We start from the raw sequence: 18190 nt of genomic DNA on the forward strand, positions 1-18190 counted from the left end.
GCTAAGTGAAATCCTTTTAAGTGCAGGAGTGGCACCCTTTGGCAGTCTGAGCTCTCTGATGTCTCCCAGACAGTGTGGGTCAGGAAAATGCACTGCTGGGACTCCAAATGGCTGTGTTCCATCCCAGCAGCTACTTCCCAAGGGCAAACACTCTGCATACTACTGCTTCTCTCAAGCCTATATATCAATTTTTATCTCTTCTAGCAAATTGAAAACTAACACATTTTCTACCGGTATGGTAATAAAGATGGTTTTACATTTTGAAAAAAAAAAAAGTTTAAACATTTGATATATATCCTGAATTCAAACAAGAACAGAAGGGGAGGACAACAGAAGTACTATTAAGTGATTTAGATGTGCTTTTTTTCCTTTGGGGTAGTTATTGAACCTGCATTACACCATCTTCAAAGGTTTGAATATGTTCTAATTTCCTCTGCTCCATTCCCTGTAGCCCCTTTGGCAGTAACAAATGCGTGTCTCCGAGGCCCCACATCTGAGAGAAACCTCTGTCTTTTGGCACCTGCTCTTTCTATCCAGCAGACATTCTGCATATGCAATACACTCCATGCTTTCTTTCTCTCTTCTTGATACTGTTTGGTGAAAACATGCCACACTGCAGAATAGAGATTGTATATTATGAGGGTTTTAAGTTCGTTAATCACTGGAGCCTGAGCCTTGTCCTTTCTGTGGATGTCTCATATACTGTGAAGAAATACCTGAGCCATAAGTGATTTGCCCACTTTACTATTGGTAAATTCAGAACCTGTAAGTGGAAGATAGGAAGAGATTCACAGACTGGGTCTCAGACACCTTTTTTATGACTTGGGGGATCTAACTATCATGAAGCACAGCTCCAGCCTAAGATCAGAATAAACTGCTACCCTGAGTGCTCACTCAAAGTTTCTATGGAGTCATCCCACCCTGGGAAAGGACGAGCTCCTCTGTGTCTGCACTACTCCTCACTCCTCGAAAAGCACCAGCCTCCCACCACCTTTCTCTCCTGCAGCCACTGGCCCTGCTGTTCTTCAGGGGTACAGAACTCCCAGGTGCCTGGCAAGTTTATAAACTGAGGTCGTTATGGGTGGAAAACCCATGCAGGGCACAGGGGGTCGATGCATGTTCTGTGTGTCCTCTCCTCTCCCCAAAACACTGGGTGGCACTCGGGCTTCTCACCACTTTTTCACTCAGCACACGATTAAGAACAGAATTTTGACACACACCTAATTTCACCCCTGACTCCCAGAAGTTTTCAATCCCTCCTCCTCAGCAGCACAGAGCTTCCTTAAAATGGAAGCCGTACTAGAGGTCAAGGGGGATTTTAAGAAATTAATCACACTGGCTCTAGGAAATTTGAAACCTAAAAGAAATGATAATCCACCAACATACAGTAATTATGCTTTGTAGGCCTGATTTCCTGGGCTTTGCTGAAAAACTTCACAAAACTAGGCAGAAATAATTTTGCTTAACACAGAGGTGCAGACCCCACCCAAAAATATAGCAACTGCTAAAAACAGTGCAGAATCCCAGAACATCAAAAATTAGGATGAAGGCAAACACAATATTGAACAGAATTTACAGTGGGACTATTTAAACTATATTTAATCAGTTGACTTTTTCTGGTAAGACCGCCATGGGGTTGACAAACAAAGGCAGTATTTACAATTCAGCAATCAGAATCTCAGTCAGTAAAATTGATGCAGCTAAACCAAAAACACTGCCTTCCCTTCCTGGAGCTGCTCCAAACTGTATTCCCCTAGGATCTGGCACTAACTGTTGAGTGTAGCAATGATGTTTCCCAGCAGAGTTATAAGTGGTACATCTGTATATTTCTCCACTATGTTATTAAAGCTACTATATATTTCCTTCATGCTCTAAACGTTAAGACTTTGCTGCTCTTGTGAGGACTCTGATGTTGAGGGCTTTTTCATTATGAATTTTAATATAGCTGACTGCTGGCTCCTTAAATAGTTTCTGCAATATTCAAGGATGGACAAAGTTTCCCCTTATAATCATTTTATTAAGTCCTTCCCAACTCCCTCCTGCTGGTGTCCTAAATTTAAATATCAAGGCTATCAAAAAATTTAAACTTTTTAATATTAGCATAATAACTATAATTAGAAGGTTGATTTTGCTATTATCATGCTTTATATTCCCATTACTGTAAGATCAAAGTACATTACCATACCCATAGCATTTGAATCACAACACGAAGACAACTAAACAACTTCACAGTCATACCTATATGATATATTAAATGAAATAAGAATAAAACTATAAATAATTCATGCAGTATCAAGCTTCAAGAGCACTGAAAGTAACCTGGCTGACCTAATGTGCATTAGGAAGGTATATTTTACTTTTAGACTAATTTCTTCAATGTCAGGTTCTTTTTTTTTTGCAGGACTGCTTGTTCAACCTAATCATCAATGATGATGCTAAGACAGAGAGGAAGATGTGGATATTTTGCTTTCACAGAGGTACTCTGCCTTCCTCATCACAAGATAATGCTCTCCTACATCCATCATTCCTGACCATCTCTTTCCTGAAATTTTGTGGCAGGCCTTGGAAGCAGATAGAGGAGAACCCCGACTCAAAAGAAAAGAATGCAGCTACTTCTATAACTGTCACTGAACAGAAAATACTAAAGCTCATCTGCATTGCCCAAGCAAAGGCAGCTTGTCCATCTGCCTGGGCTCAGCTGCCACTGAAGAAGGTGCTGTGTCCCCCTCACCTCTCAGGGTCCCTCACATGCCCCAGGGTGTCTGAAATGTCACCATGGCCCTGCTTTCAGGCAGCTCAGCCAAGCCCTTCATTCCCCTGGCACGTTTGTCACCTCTGCAGTGCTTTCATTTGTGTCTTCTTTGTGCTCAGTACAGGACATGTCAGTCTGCTTTAGCCAATGACAGGATGTCTCTACCAAAATTCAGACTGTCAAAGACAGCAGGAGAGAGAAAAGAATGAAATCTCTCATTAAGTTTTGTCCTGCTACCAGTCACACTTCTTGACCAGGAATAATTTGTTTTCATACCAAAAAGTACTTCTGCAATTGCAAAAAACACACCTTTCAAGAAAAGAAAAAAAAGCAACCCCTGGCTGTTCTGGACACCAATGGAAATGTGCATCCCCAAGCCCAGCGATATGCCTGCATTATTCCATTTACTCAGAGAGAAAGAAACAACCAACTGACCAACCAACCCAAAAACCTAAAGGGATTTAAAAAAAACCTAAAGGGAAAAATGGTCAACAGAAGGTGCTTTCTCATAATTTGTATTCTTATGTCAGGCTTTCCCCAGCAGATGGGCAGGCATTTTCTTTAGCCCTGATACAGAACTAGCTAAGCAACCCACTCAAATGATACAAGAGAGAGACTCCTTTTAGGACAGCACTTTTCAGCACTGATGCTGTAAAGCAGATTGGAGGAATGTCCACTCGGCACACAGGGTGGATACAACAATTCTGCCATGGCAGTGTCTTGGATACAAACTCCCCCCCGCTCCTCTTCCACTGGCCCTCAAAGTTGGTATAAGGAAAATTTCTAGCAAACTGATGCAACAATCCAACTTAGTACTGTTGTTGAAAAAAAAAAAAAAAGCTTATTTTTAATATATTGCCAGAATCTGGACAGTATCTTACATCACAACCAGTGGGAAAACTTGTACGTCTTTCATGTTTCATATTTTAGATCTACAAATTTTAATTCTTGATTTATTTATCTCTTAAATCAGAGCTATACAAATAGACTTGGGTTTAAGTCATATTACCTGCTGCATGAGTAGAATTTTTCAATGTATTATTAGTCAATATATTATACCTGGTATGAAAATATTTGTTATTAATAATGCAATATACAGTGTCTAAAGATGAATATTTATCTGCAAGAGGAACATGTGATTTTTAAGTTGATCTGGACATTTTAAAGAGAAACTTAAACCTAATAGGTGAAATTCTGAATACCACACAAATCCATAGCTGAATTCATACAGATCTCAGTGGCAGAACTGCTCTAAAATTATTGGCCTTTTACTGTGATTAACGCAGTCTATGCACTTAAATTAAATACTTGAGGAAGCAGTGCAGTAATTCTATTTCAGAAGTGCTCCACATCAGCAACATAAATTGATGCCATTATGATCCAGGACTGCTAAATTAAGGCTATTTTTGCAGTCAATATTTATATTTGAAAATTTTGTTTATTACTGTATTTTGGAGATATTATTCATTCTCTTTAGGGCAAAGGGCATTTTGAAGTCAGCCTTGTGTATCAGAGTATTTTATCCACTAAAATACATCAAAACCCATTCATTTATTTAATTGGGGGATTTGTTCTTTATGTGTATCATTCCATCCTTAAAATAATGCCTTAAAAACATTCTTTATATTTGTTTGTGATTTCATAGCAATTTTTATGGTTTACCAGTAACCACCATTTTATCCACTATAAAATTTCCTAACACACAGAGGTATAATCATAAACTTCAGCAATTATGAATAACAACAATTCTTTCCCTTTACATTATATTAAGTTTGGAATGACTTTACAAATTTGTTGACAGCATAATTTTTGTCATACTTTAACTAAAATACCATATGCATGAAAACCTTGCCAGGATTATCTAAGAATTCATTCAAGAAAAACAAAATGAAGTTTAGCAGCTGGTACATGTTTGGTTTAAACAAAGGCCTTACTTTTTTTTTTTTTTTTTAAATACATGTATATTAAACACCCTACAGCAATTTTCACAAAAAAGTTCTTTAGGATACACGGATAAACATTTTATTCCCACTCCTGCAGTATTCTTACAATCTGATGTTTGCCTCAGGTGGGTTCCCAGAGTATCAGAAGCTTGAAAAGCCAGAAGGAATATGAAAAAAAATCTATTTAAATACCTAATCAAATGCTTTAGACTCCTTGGAGGTGCGAAACGCTACAGTAAAAGCATGCAAGAGTGTAAATTGCCTCTTTCTTGATTAATTTAATCAACATCGTTATTTAAAGTTTGTTCTTCTAATACTTCGTCACCTTGCCAGAGCACATTGCAAATTACATGGCTAATCCATACAGACTATATCCATGTCATCCCACTTTTATTAATAACATTTCATTCCATTATCTTCTGTCTGCCTCTTGCACAATGCTCTTAATTCCTCCTTGGTTTTAAAGCACTCGGGTTGACAACACTTAGAGCACGTTCTAATCTGCCTCTTTGTGGTCTATCAAGCCAACGATCTGAAAACTGCAAAGTCTGTAATTAGCCACTGATATGTCCAAAGGAACTGTTATGGTCTATCATGTCACAGGCAGTGACCCAATGGACTGTAACAGTTTTGGTCTGCTGGATCAGGAATCAATGTTTTAGTAACTCCCCAACTCCATATTTATCCAGTCTGCTGAAAGCAACACTGAAAAAAATTAAAGTCACACTTTCTTCCAATATCCTCTAAGAGCAAAAAATTTCTATGAGTTAGTAATGACGTAATTCCTACTTTAAAGATGTTAACCAGTCCTTTCCCCCACTCCTTTTAGAGAAAAGGTATGTATGGAAATTCATCAAACTAAAATATTCATAATTGCAGTTATTTACTATGAGCTTTTACGTTAGAGTAAGGAACTCCAAGTTACAAGTCATGCCACATAACCAGATGTAGGCTGGATGTATTTAACAAAACCAAGAGGAGATACTGTAGATGAGATGCAAATGTCAGAATAGGTGCACTGATTTTTTCTTTGGAACATGATGAGCATTTAACAGCTCTCCCTATGTTCAAGAAGAAACTGGCAGCAAAAGTACTGAGCACCTTGAGCCTGGAGCGTGTCAGGAAGCCAGGTATGGAAATCTAGGCTTTAGTCTACCTCTACCTTCTCTCCCAATTTTTTCTTCGTGATTTCCAGCATGGATGTCAAAACAGATTTCACAGTAATAGCCAAGCCTTTCCTTGTCTGTGGGGATTCCTAAAACATCCCTCGATACTGCAATGAGTGAGAATGGAGGTTACAGGGAAGAGAAGTAGAAGCAGGATATGAATGAAACCAAAAAGTTTAATTAGTGTTTACCATAATTCTGGGCAGTACCACTAAGCTTTTTCACTACTGTATCCCCTCAGTTTTGAACTAGTGGAGGAGTTTTAAGATTCCCTGGATATTACATGATTAGTCAAACTACACACAGGTGAATCAAGCCTTCAAAGTACCAGTAAACAGGTTAATTCCGCCCAGTAGAGGAATGTATTAAAATATCAAAGCAGCTCTCTAGAACTGGTAGAAGATTATGTTTTTATGAAATGTAATTGTTTGCAATGTTTTCCTACGTTAATGTGATTTCACTGTATTTGTACAACAAAAATGTTGTACCTGCAATATTTTAGAATGAACCATGCTTCAATTATTGGAAGGTACTCTATACAACTTATTTTCATTTCAGGAAATTCCTGTCAAAATGTACTACATTAAAGTCCCTGCTCATGGAATTTCAAACACTTTGATTTTTATTTTTTTTTCCCCTATAACATTTCCTTTATTCATATTCACCCACTTTTACTTTCCAACTCTTCACTAAAAGGTACTGCTATGGTTATACTATGAGTCATATACTCCAGTCATCCCCAAAATTGTGAATGAACTGGGATGAAAATGGATTATGAAATATTAACATAATGCCAGTGATCCTCTAGTTTGCCAGAGATCATACAGGCATAAAGTTCTAACAGGTAGATGGCCAAATCCACTACCTCTCTGTAACAGCCAAGCCAATAATTTGATTTTTATTTGCAATAATAGGGAATAAAGACGCTTTAGCTACCATACAGGATTGTCCAGGAGAAAAAAACAAACTAGACCAATGAAGCATCACCACATCAAAGCTAAGCATTTGCAGAAGAAGTGTTAAATATATTCTCAACTACTGCTGCTACAAAAGCTAAACAGCCTCTGTACCTGGTCAAGGTGTTAACTGAGCCTTTTCATTGTCAAAGATGGAGTAGCCTAGAATATGGGCTGTACAGTTCTTCCCTCGGGATCATCCCCCAAACCTTTCCATTTCTCAAGATTCCACTGGGATAGCAAAATACACAAATGTTTGAAGGTTCTGACTGGGAGTCAAAAAGTTACCACTATATTCTAATTTTTTTCCTCTTACAACCTGATTCCTTTAGAAACTAAAACTGTGTAGAGAAGCTCTGTCTCCTTAATCTTAGAAAGTACTATCATGAAATGAATGAAGTACTAGATTTTAAAAAATTTATGCTTCTATAAAATTATTTAATGGAAAATTAAATTCTGGCAAGATACTATTATATTTTATATGCAATCAAAACCTTAATTTTTAGTATATATCTCTAGTAATCTTCAATAAGAGAAAATAATTTGAATAAAACTATAGTGGTTTTCATTGTTTAATCATAAAATAGAAGATATTATAGTCCACAATATAATAAAAAACCCTCTCCAGCTACAGAAGCTCACATTTTATATTTTGTGGTTTTTTACTGCTCATTCTAAATTTTCATTCTTTAATAAACATGTTTACAATTAAATCAAATCTGTACCTATGCTATTTTAGGATAACCTAAGCACAAATATCAAGTATTACTCTCAAGTATTTGCCCAAAGAGAACTGAAAAATATATTGAACTATCTCTGTAGACACTACTGCTTTGAAAAAACTGAATGCTTCACACAGACATGCTAAAAATGTAAACTATTAGAATATCAGGATTTTATCAGGAGTAAGATTTCAGATCTGGAAGATACATAATTTCCACATGACAAAACCTTCTCTCTCCAATTTCATAAAACCCTAGGTATAACCACAGAACATGTAACACAAACTGATAGTGGGAGGAAAAAAAAAAAAAACCAACAAAATTATTTTTTACTACAAAGTGTTATTTGCAAAATACTTTGGAATATGCCTTATTTTATTAAAAAAATAAAAAAAAGGTAAAAAAAAGTCAGCTTCCAGTGATAAGGGATTTAATCCAGACAACAAAGAGGTCATTGGGAATCTTTCCATAGTTTGGAGTGAGGTTTAAATTTGGCCCTGTGTATAGGAAGGGAATGGTGCTCAGAGCAGCATCCCTGTGTGTGTGTGTGTGTGTGTGCACGTGATGGATGGGGAACGTGTGTGTATATATGGATCCACCGCCATCCATGTATAAACACAGCTCGGCCCTGCACAGGGACAGCAAGCAGCACAAGGGGGACGACTCTGCCTTTCAGACAGGGCTGCCTTCCTCCTGTCAGGGCTCTGCTCATTGCACTCCCAGACACACTTGCATAAATATCGCTGACAATGTTAATATGCGCAAAAGGAACATTTCTCTTACTCCGATCAAAGATGCAATAATCAAATCATAAAACACAAAACCAATAGCCAATCAATGTGAATAAGTCTGCCCATAGGCTTAATTCAAGCAAGCCATTCACTGAGCTATGTGATGGATCTGTCAAATCCAGTACAGCATTACAGACATACCAGCAACACCAAGTGAACATGCAATGACAAAATGACAATACGCCCCACTGCCATGCTTCGACTCCTTCTACCTCAGGAACACAAAACTGGATGACCTTGCTAGTTTCTCTTACTTCAGACTTAGATAGAACTCTAACAACTATTTTTATTTATTTATTTTTTTAAATATTGCATGAAAGATGAATAACAGCTGTACAAACATTTTATTGACATGTGATTTAGTGTCTTTTGTACATCTTTACAATTATCTTTCCCAAATATGCTCAGTTTAGAGAGTTTGCCAGGCAAGTTCCAGAATGATGAAGAACATATATAGACCAGTAGGTCCCCTTTTAGGACTTACACTGATTGGAAAACTTATCAGAAATATTTTAAATCTTGGCAAGTTAAACATAGCTTTTTTTGATCCACTTCTGCAAAGACCTTCCAATCTGTAAGTGCAATCTAGTATATGACAGATCACACAATATAAAAATTGAATTCTGAATTTTTTTGAAGTTGTATCCAGTGATTGCATTGCTTCATAAATAAAACAAAATGTACCTGTTTCTTTGTTGTTCTTGTTTTATGATCCTAAGAAATGACTGGAGAGATCTGCCAGGCCTACCTCTATTGTGAAATTGGGTTTAGGAGTACGTGATCTGTCCTGACAAATACTTAGGGGTTTACATTGATTGGTTTAATGGTATTTCCTTGCCACCTGATTCTCCCCTGTATTTCTGTTCCTCGCCTATTTCCAGCAATATTTCCAACTGTGACAAACAAGGATACCATTGCATTTCTTCACAATAGAGCCCTCTCACAGTAATCATTATCAATCGACTTGGTCTATTGATTCTGGAGTCCCAAATCTTTCTGTTAACCTTTATTTTTAATTTACCAAAAGATGTCTCCAATCTAAAGATTTCCTCTTTCCATCTCCTGACTTAAGAAGCATTTCAAATATGGAACATTGCCATTCATAACGGATATGAGTGGTGACCAAAAAATCACGCTTTTCTTATTTGTTAAGTTAGTATGAAGTATTATTTCCATGATATATCACTGCTTCAATAGTAAATACTCAGCGGTCCTCACTTACTGGGCATCATTTTTTACACAAACAGTAAATACAGTTCATGTGTAATTAAATTAAATAGGGCCTCATATGAACACTAAGTAAGTGTATAAAGAGATATGGAATCTTCAGTGTTATGAGTGGAGAGCAGATGATCAATCATTACACTGAGAAAAAAAGATACAAGCAGTTGTACTGATGTATATTTCAGCACTTTCAATATTAGGAATTTCACAAAAGTAGCTAAGTTAAATTTGTTTAAAAATGAACAAAAAGTTAATCAAATTAAACAAACTGTAGTTGTGAGTAATCAGAGGTATCCATGTTTGCACAAAGTTTCCCACATGCAAAGAAATGTTTGAGCAGATTGTTATTTGTTTTGTTCTCTATGCTAGTTTTGGGATTCTCTCGTAAAGAAATTCAGTTATGAGATTTGTAATTAAGACAAGAAACCTTATTCATTTGGGGGAAGCAGATCGAAGATGAGGGTTAACCACATTTAAAAAGAGAAGCTAAATTAAAAAAAAATCCAAAAGATATGAAATGCATTTAAGATATCTAAAATTATGCAAGCAAAGACAGGTTATTGTGATTCTAATTATACACAAAGTGTATCTGAAAATTAGACAATTTTTAAAAAAAAATAATTAAGGATTGTAACAACTGCATTACTACTGATGCCATCTCCAGCTTCCATTACAGCATTTAAGAGCACTATCTTCCTAAACAAATCCTTTACCTTTTTGGCAGCATAACTCTTTGTGATGTTGACTCTCTGCCCATAGCAGAATATGTGCCCAAGTGATATTTTATCTCACAGCCTTTGATCTGGCTTATGAGAAGGTACATCAATTCATAAGTAAAGCATTTAAAAGTCAGCTTGATACTGTTCAGTTTCTCTATGTAATGCATAGGTTTAATTAATAGAAATAAACAGCCTATAGAATGATCCAGGGACACCTGAGAGATAGCTGGCAAAACCTGGCTGGCCACAGGAGGTTATTTATAATTTTGTCCTTTTGGTTTAGTAGGCTTTTAGAAGCAGTTGTTTTGCGTTACAAGCTCACAGAAAAACCCTAGAGCTGCGACATGCTGACAAACCTTTGTGGAAATGAAATGAAACTACTGAGTAGCACTTCACCTGTGCAGGTTCTCCTAAGTAGAAATAGTACATTGCCAACAAAGTGCACACAGCACAGATCTAGTTGATATTACTGACCCAAAATCAATAAAAAGTAGCTTGCTTACCTGTCTGACACAGCATGCCTCAGCCATACATGCAAATTACTTTATTCACATAACTTTAAAAAATGTATCTTCATTACCCAGAATAAGCACTTGAAAGGCAAATATGCATGCATAGCATTGTAACATTCATACCATGGGACTTGGTTCTAAAAATACAGAATCCATGAACAGCGCTTCAATCTAAGAAATTGTGCACTAGAATTTCTTAATCTCTTGATTTCTTTAAGAAACAGAAGCATTTATAACACTGTCTAATTTAGCATTTCAAGAAATTTTTCAATATGTATTTAAGACTTAAGAAATAATTTCCATGAGTCCAAGGGAAAATTTTCTTGTATCAGGTATTGAGAAGCGTGACCTTACTTCTCACTGCCATCGTGCAGCAAATTATATGTGTGTCTCTGTCACCATATACACCCTCCCTTTACAAGGGAAAACTCCTCAAGGACTTGAAGAACATTAAAGATAGAATAGATTTTAAGGGTACAGTTTATGAAGGAAACGTTGGATAATCCTCCTTCTCATTACAAAATCATGCCCACACACTGCAAAGACTTAATTTTATGCAATTTGATAAAATCCTGTTCCTACTGAAGTCAACAGCAATTTAGACATTGACTTCCAAGGGGTTCCAACGGTCATCTTGCAGGAAGACACATTAATATATGTGACATCGCTCTTAGTTGATAAAAGTTAAGTCTTTGGATGTGTGCTGAATTTAATAATCTTCCACTCCTGATATTGTTTCCACCAAATGTGGTTTACATTTTGAGGATAAAAATACAGAGCAAAAGAAAAATAATTTTTTTTTTTCAAGTACTGAAAAAAATCAAATGCCTGGGAAGAAAGCAAATGGAAAAAAATACTGGTTTGCATTGGATATTTCAGGCTTAGACACAGTTCCTTCTCAATTTCCACTGACTAAAACAATGTCAATGAGAATTGAGGGCACTCAATACTTTCAAGGTTCTAAATCAGCTGAAATAATACTCCTAAGACAAATAATGATCCTTAGTAGCAGACCATCATGAATCTGTACATTTATTTATCTACATTGTACAAGGGTCACAGACGTTAACTGAATGATCTACAGCTTGGGAATGTGCACATCTCATGCCTGATTCTCAATTAAGGCCTAAAGTCTCTCAATTTATGGCTATTCATGGATTATCATAAAACAGCCTGCTTTAGAGATCACAATTATCTGCAGAGCAACAAGACAGCTTTGAGACTTCAACAAGGCAAATTTATAGAATCATCTTCAACTTCCACTGGTCAAATATTTCTGAGCAGGAAAAGAGGTCTTACCTGTCACTGTAGGCAGCTGCAGTGGCAGTGGCAGGCTGGGCATACCGGTAGGCAGCATAACCACCCTGAAACACAAACTCAGGTTCTAACTGCATTGCTGTGGCACTTTAAATCACATTTTGCAACATTTGACAACAACTGAAAGAGTACAGTCATGCTGCAGTTCAATTAAATGCATAGGAAATACTGCAGTGGAATGTTAAGGAAATATTTCGGTGAATTGTTAAGCAAAATCTAGCACCACAAACATTCTAAGATTTGTCCCAGAGATCAGGAGAAAGCAATGAACTATATTGATCAGTGTAAGCTTTTTTTACAAGACAATACTGTATTCTTCTCCAAGTTTTCAAGCAGCAATTGTTCTTATGAACAAAGTGTATGCATATTCACAAAGCAATGCTGAACTTAAAAGACAAACTCAGCTAATAATCAATTCTCTTTTTTGTACAAAATATGATTTATCATCCCTGGTTGATTAAACCTATGAATTTGTGCACTCAATTAACACTTAATGTTACATAGGTTTCCACTTTATACATAAAATTATAATGAAGAAGCAAAATTCTCTTCTTCCATGAATTAACATTCAGTTGTATGTAACAGTAATTCCAGCTGTTCAATTAAGCAAACAGGACAAACAAACACACATTGGAAAGGAATTGAGTGCAGTGATGCATTGATTATCAAACTGTGAAAACAGCAGAGCTTCCTGTTCAATGGACCACGGTGTTATATCAACCATTTCCAAATGATTTCAGCATGCCAATTAACAAGCCCAGCCCAGGCCCGCTGATAACACAAACACGATTTACGTCCCAATTAGAATTCTCCCCCCCAGCACCCTCTGGGACAGAGGGCTGCTGTGGTGCCTTCCCCACCTACCCCCTCCCTAACAAAGAGCTGAATAAGATGGTATCAGCTCACTCAGCTTTGAATAAAATTCACTCTTTTGCTGAAGTGTTCGCTTTAATGGATTGATTTTTTTTTTTTTTTTTTTTTTTTTTTTTTTGGAAGGCTGCATGCACCCAAGATATTGTGCTGAAGCAGGAAGAATAGGCCACAATGTGTCAGCCTTTACTGTAACAGTAGAACATTTTTACTGCAGTAACTTTTGTGGGTTTTCTATTTTGATTTTGCAAATAGAAATTCGCTCTTTTCAGAAAAGCAATCTGAACTACTTTCACAAGCTATTTCCCCTTCTACCACTTTGCTTGGCAGAATGGCTTTCATCCCTACCACATGTAAACCTTTGTGGGTTTGAAGATTTGAAGCAGGTTGGGTTTGGAAATCAATCGTTCAGCTGACAATTGCCACATCACCCTAAGAATAAACACAAGTTTTACATACGCTGACAGCTCATTAGAAACTCCAGGCTTTGAATTGTCAGCTTATTTGAAGAACATTCTTTCTGATTTTTTTTCAAGTGCTCACACAGAGAACAGGACATGTCCCTTTCTGCTCCTGGCCAGCTCCCTGCCAGCAGCAATTGTGTCACACAAGCCCTGGGATCAGGCAGGAATAAGCATCTCCTAATGCCCCTCGTGCCCTCTCCTCTGCTCCTCTGTGCACACAGAGGCAGTGAGACAAAGCACCTTCTCATTTCAGACCCTTTGGTTTTCATAAACCAGCAGAAGGCTATCACTGTCAGAAATGCAGAACAGGCACACATTGCTGCAGATATGTACATTCAGGCCTTCAGATACCAAATAATGTCACCAGGTACAAACTAAGCCAATAGCCAGCGAGGCTGAGAGGAGATAAATTCAAACTGCACACTTGGGCTGGCCTGTGTCAATGGAAGAGAGGTGAGAGATGATAGTAATTTATCTGTTCTCCCCTCCTGGTTTTTGAGGGCTAAATAGGACACCTTTATTTCCCTTTTTTTTCTTTTTTTCCCCCTGATACTGAACTTGTTTTCGTGATCCAGTCCCGGCAATGTGTGGCAGATCTGCAGTTTGACACGGTTCTGTTCACCAGGGTGTCCAACTCCTTTGTTTGTCCTGATGTTCACTCCTAAAACCCCTGACTTAAAAGTGAGAGCCACTCCAAGTCAATCCAACTCTGCATGTAACAGCTCCCACCATGGTATGGGATTGAGAACAGGCCACCACAAGCAGTTCTGAATGGGAGAAAAAGGAGACAGGCTGTTCCCACAGCAGCAGATCTGAAATCTGGTGGGCTCCGTGAGGATTGGTTTTCTATCCTTTATTTTACTATCACCAAAAATTGGTCAGTGTGTGAGGAGAGACCCTTTCTTGCTCCCTAAACATAAGAGCTACATTCCTTTTATGCTTACATTTTGATTTGCTTTCAAAGAATTTCTGCTGAACAGGGAAGCTTGACTCTGAGCTTTATTAAGATGTTTTGGATTCAGCAATCAGTCTGACATTTATGAGAGCCCTGGCAAGAATGAGTATAAAGCAATACAAATAAAAAGAGATTGATGGCATTGAATTTACCTGAAATCGCTGGAGAACTAAAAAAGCAGGATGTGTTTGGTTATCAGGGAAAACCTAATTTCCTACCATCCCATGTCATGAATTCATCATTTTAAAATAAACTAGCATAAATTACATGTTAATATATGCTTAAGCAAATTATTTTTATGGGGTTTGTATTCTGCAGTTTTGGTGTTTTACTAAGTTTTCTCATTGTTTTACTTCAATTACTTCAGGTGATTTTTGATTTTCTTCTGCTGGAAGAAACTTGGAGGTACACTTTACATTGGGAATTGAGGTGGGAATCTGCTTCAAACCCCTGAACTGAACTTCTGTGACAAGAGCTACTTGACAATTTTTGTCTGATTTTGAATTTGGCTAGTATTTTAGATTAAGAATACACCAGTAATCTTCACTACATATACATCTCTTGAGTAACATTATATATTTATCCCCATGCTTTAGACTATATTGCAAAATAAAATACTTAGAACAAAATTATGTAATAATTACATAAAAATAACAATTTTCAGCTCCTATATATTAGAAATGTTTTAGGAATTCTTTTTTTCCCTTATATTTATATTCAGGCAGAAAGTACCTGACTTTTATGCTTTGCATATTATTTTGAAAATAATAAATTCAGATACTATAAGGAAAAAATGCTACTGCCTTATCTGTGCTCCCATATTTGCTACTTCCAGAACAATGATCAAACAGTGTTACAGCAGCTTTAGTTTTAAAAACTAATAGTATCACTCTGAGACTTTGCAACTGAATCTGGAAAATAAAATGCAACTGGTGGACTGTTTTTGCCATTTTCTCTCAATTTGCCATTCAAACAGAATCCATTTTCTCTCATAATTATTCGAGTATCAGTATGATTTTACATGAGTCTACATTTGGCATGGTGATGTTTTTCCATCAGTGGGTGTCATACCTGTGGTAACTTATTGCCATACACAGGCTCCTGCAACACTGCTCTATAAAGAAACAGAAATGGAATGATTTGAATGAGGAAGGAAGGATGGAAAGAAAGATGTAAGGAAGGAATTTAGGCAAATTCCCCAGAGAAATTCATTAGAATTTTCCTCTCAATGTTTTATACATCTCTGGCTCAGGCAAACAGAAAAATAGTAGTGGGGTCTGTCAGAAATTAGTTGCTGATTCTTGTAGAGAAATCTTAATTTTAGAACAAAATCACACACATTTTGAACAAGATGATAAAATGGAAATGAACAGAAAACTAAATACAACTGAATTTTAAAATAAAGTGTGTATATCTACAGTAAGGCTAACTTTCACAAAAAACTTACCCAGACAGAATCTAGAGATCACAAAACCACGTACACATGTGTGCACCTCCTCATAAAACAGCCAAATTATGTTTTTCTCGTGATCTCAGATGTACTGACACACAAAGTGACTCTAAATGATGAGTATTTTTTGTTATTTTTTTTCTATTAGCTACATATTTAATATCTCATATGAATGTTGAGAGTTAATTTTCCTCAATTTATACCTCCTATACTTCCTTTCACTCAAGGATCTCAGAGTATTTTGTGAACATAAATTAATCAAGGTTCCAAACCTTCTCTAGTATTGAGAATTAGACCTGCCTTATTAAATACAAATAGAAGAATGGTATTAAAAATTACAAGAATTACACCCAGAGCTGCAGAATATAGAAGTTGTCAGTTCCTTTTCCTCCACTCACATGCTGTTGAGATTTAAACAGCATTTGTTCTGCCCACCGAGTAAAACTTGGACTGAGAGAATTAAAAAGAAATCAATCCACCCCCAATTTGTGCAGGCTCAAATGCCAGAACAGGCCTGTGTGCAACCTTTGGGGCATTTCTGTATCGTGTTCCCAGAGGTAGCTTCTGCCTCACAGAAACTCTTGGTAAAATATCCAGGCACCACCTGCATTAATTCCAGCCAAATACAATCACCAGGACTGGTCTGGTACCTTTTTGAAGGTACTGTTTGTATCACAAAGATGAGATGAAAAGACATTTCATCCCTACCTATCCAAACTTTTTAAAGGGTATCATGGAGTGTTCCAGCACACAGAGCAGTGGAAAGAACAACCCACTGCTCCCTGGGGACCCTTTTGCCCTTGGCAAAGTCATTTCTCCACTTGCTCTGTTTCTGTGAGTCACAGGAAATGGCACACCCTTCCATTCAGCTAAAACACAAAAAATCCTTGGGTCCTGAAACAAAAGCTTCAGTGCTATCTGCATATCCTTGCTTTTCACATCAGAACAGTAATGCCTTTTAGGGGACCTGATGGCTTTGAGGGACTTCTACCTCAGGGGAATGTTGCTTAGGTAATTACCTTGGCTTTTCCCTTGGGAAACAAATATATCCTCCATCCCCAATTCCATCCTAGCTTTGAGCTAAAGGTGATGGCAATAGCTATTAGGAAATAGTCTCATTCCATACCCCTGACCACAAAAATCTGCCTTATTCTTGCCCAGCAGCATTAAAAAAAAAAAAGAGAAAAGAAAAAAAATATAAAATAAAATAAAAAAAGCAGAACCAAAGTTTTAAACCTATACTTGTCTATTTTACCATGGATTCTCTCCAGCTGCAGTATCCCAGGTCCAGAATCCTGGGAAGTTTGGAAAACCTTGCTGTGAGCAGCAGGACTGACTAATGGCCATGGTTAAACCATTACCCAGGTTCTTCTGAAGCTGGTGGTGACAGGGTGTGGAAGGTTCTTGTGTTTCCGAGCCTTCCGAGCCACATTTTAGGTGTGGATTGATGACTGACACATTCTGAAAACATTCTTTATGACAATGGCAATGAAAAAAAGGGAACAGATTTAAGATAAAGCAGAGCAAAAGTGTAGAGCTATTATTCTAACTGCATATTTCTGAGACTGTTACTATTTTTTGCTTCATTTTGTGGAATGTATTTTCTTATTTTCACAGGTGTCAATCTTCATCTAAGAACTTCTATATTTGCTGGCAGGCAACTTTAATTCTCTTTTAATGACTTTTTCTCTTAGTGAATCAATACTTAATTTTAAAAGGTCTTCTTTACTTCCTAATAATCTCCTTTATTTTTCCTACTCAAAGGCACATTTTAAAGGGAATTCAATAGCTCAGCTATTTCAGAAGGATTATTACATTCCATATGGAATTATACGAAATATAGAATATATTATATTACATCTAGAATCATGGCTGTTGATTTTTCACTTTAGACTGTACTTTCCACCCGTTTTTATATATGTAATCTCTTCTATTCCACTGGTTAGTATTGAGCAGCTCTGGATATTTGCTGTTCTTGGTTCACCCTGCAGTTTTTACCCAGCCAGTATCTTTCTGTATCTCCCCTCCCTCCTTTCCCCTAAATCTATGGTTTCTCTCACCAAAGGCTCTGTTGATCCCAAGTTATGCAAAGAATAGCACAGTCCATATTTCTATTGTTTCTCAATGCAATCAGAGAAGGATGAAACCCACTCTGATATACCCATTAATGAATATTTTTGATCTGACTTTTCACTACTGTGTGCCTCTTGTTTTGCTTTCTGTGGTATTTCTAAGGCTTCTTTCTCTCCAATCTACTATTAAACCCTACATCGTTTAAATGTTTTTTCTCCTTTTTTCACAGAGCATTTGTCATTTCACAGAGCTTCAGCTTTGCACTTAAAATGAAAA

At 37.0% G+C, this 18190-nt stretch overlaps 1 protein-coding gene across 28 annotated transcripts in view; it reads right to left on the reverse strand.

The window, feature by feature from the left end:
- Positions 1 to 18190, reverse strand: part of RBFOX1 (RNA binding fox-1 homolog 1) — a 1110759-nt gene that overhangs the window by 18694 nt on the left and 1073875 nt on the right. For all 28 annotated transcript variants that reach the window (XM_042037784.1, XM_042037778.1, XM_042037788.1 and 25 more), the window contains one exon: positions 12085 to 12149. In XM_042037784.1, the coding sequence (XP_041893718.1) occupies positions 12085 to 12149 (65 nt within the window). The remainder of the gene's footprint in view (positions 1 to 12084; positions 12150 to 18190) is intronic.

The sequence above is a fragment of the Corvus kubaryi genome, unplaced genomic scaffold (genome assembly GCF_017639235.1).
Source record: "Corvus kubaryi isolate FWS band 111438036 unplaced genomic scaffold, C.kubaryi_AGA036_p1.0 37387, whole genome shotgun sequence".
NCBI lineage: Eukaryota > Metazoa > Chordata > Aves > Passeriformes > Corvidae > Corvus > Corvus kubaryi.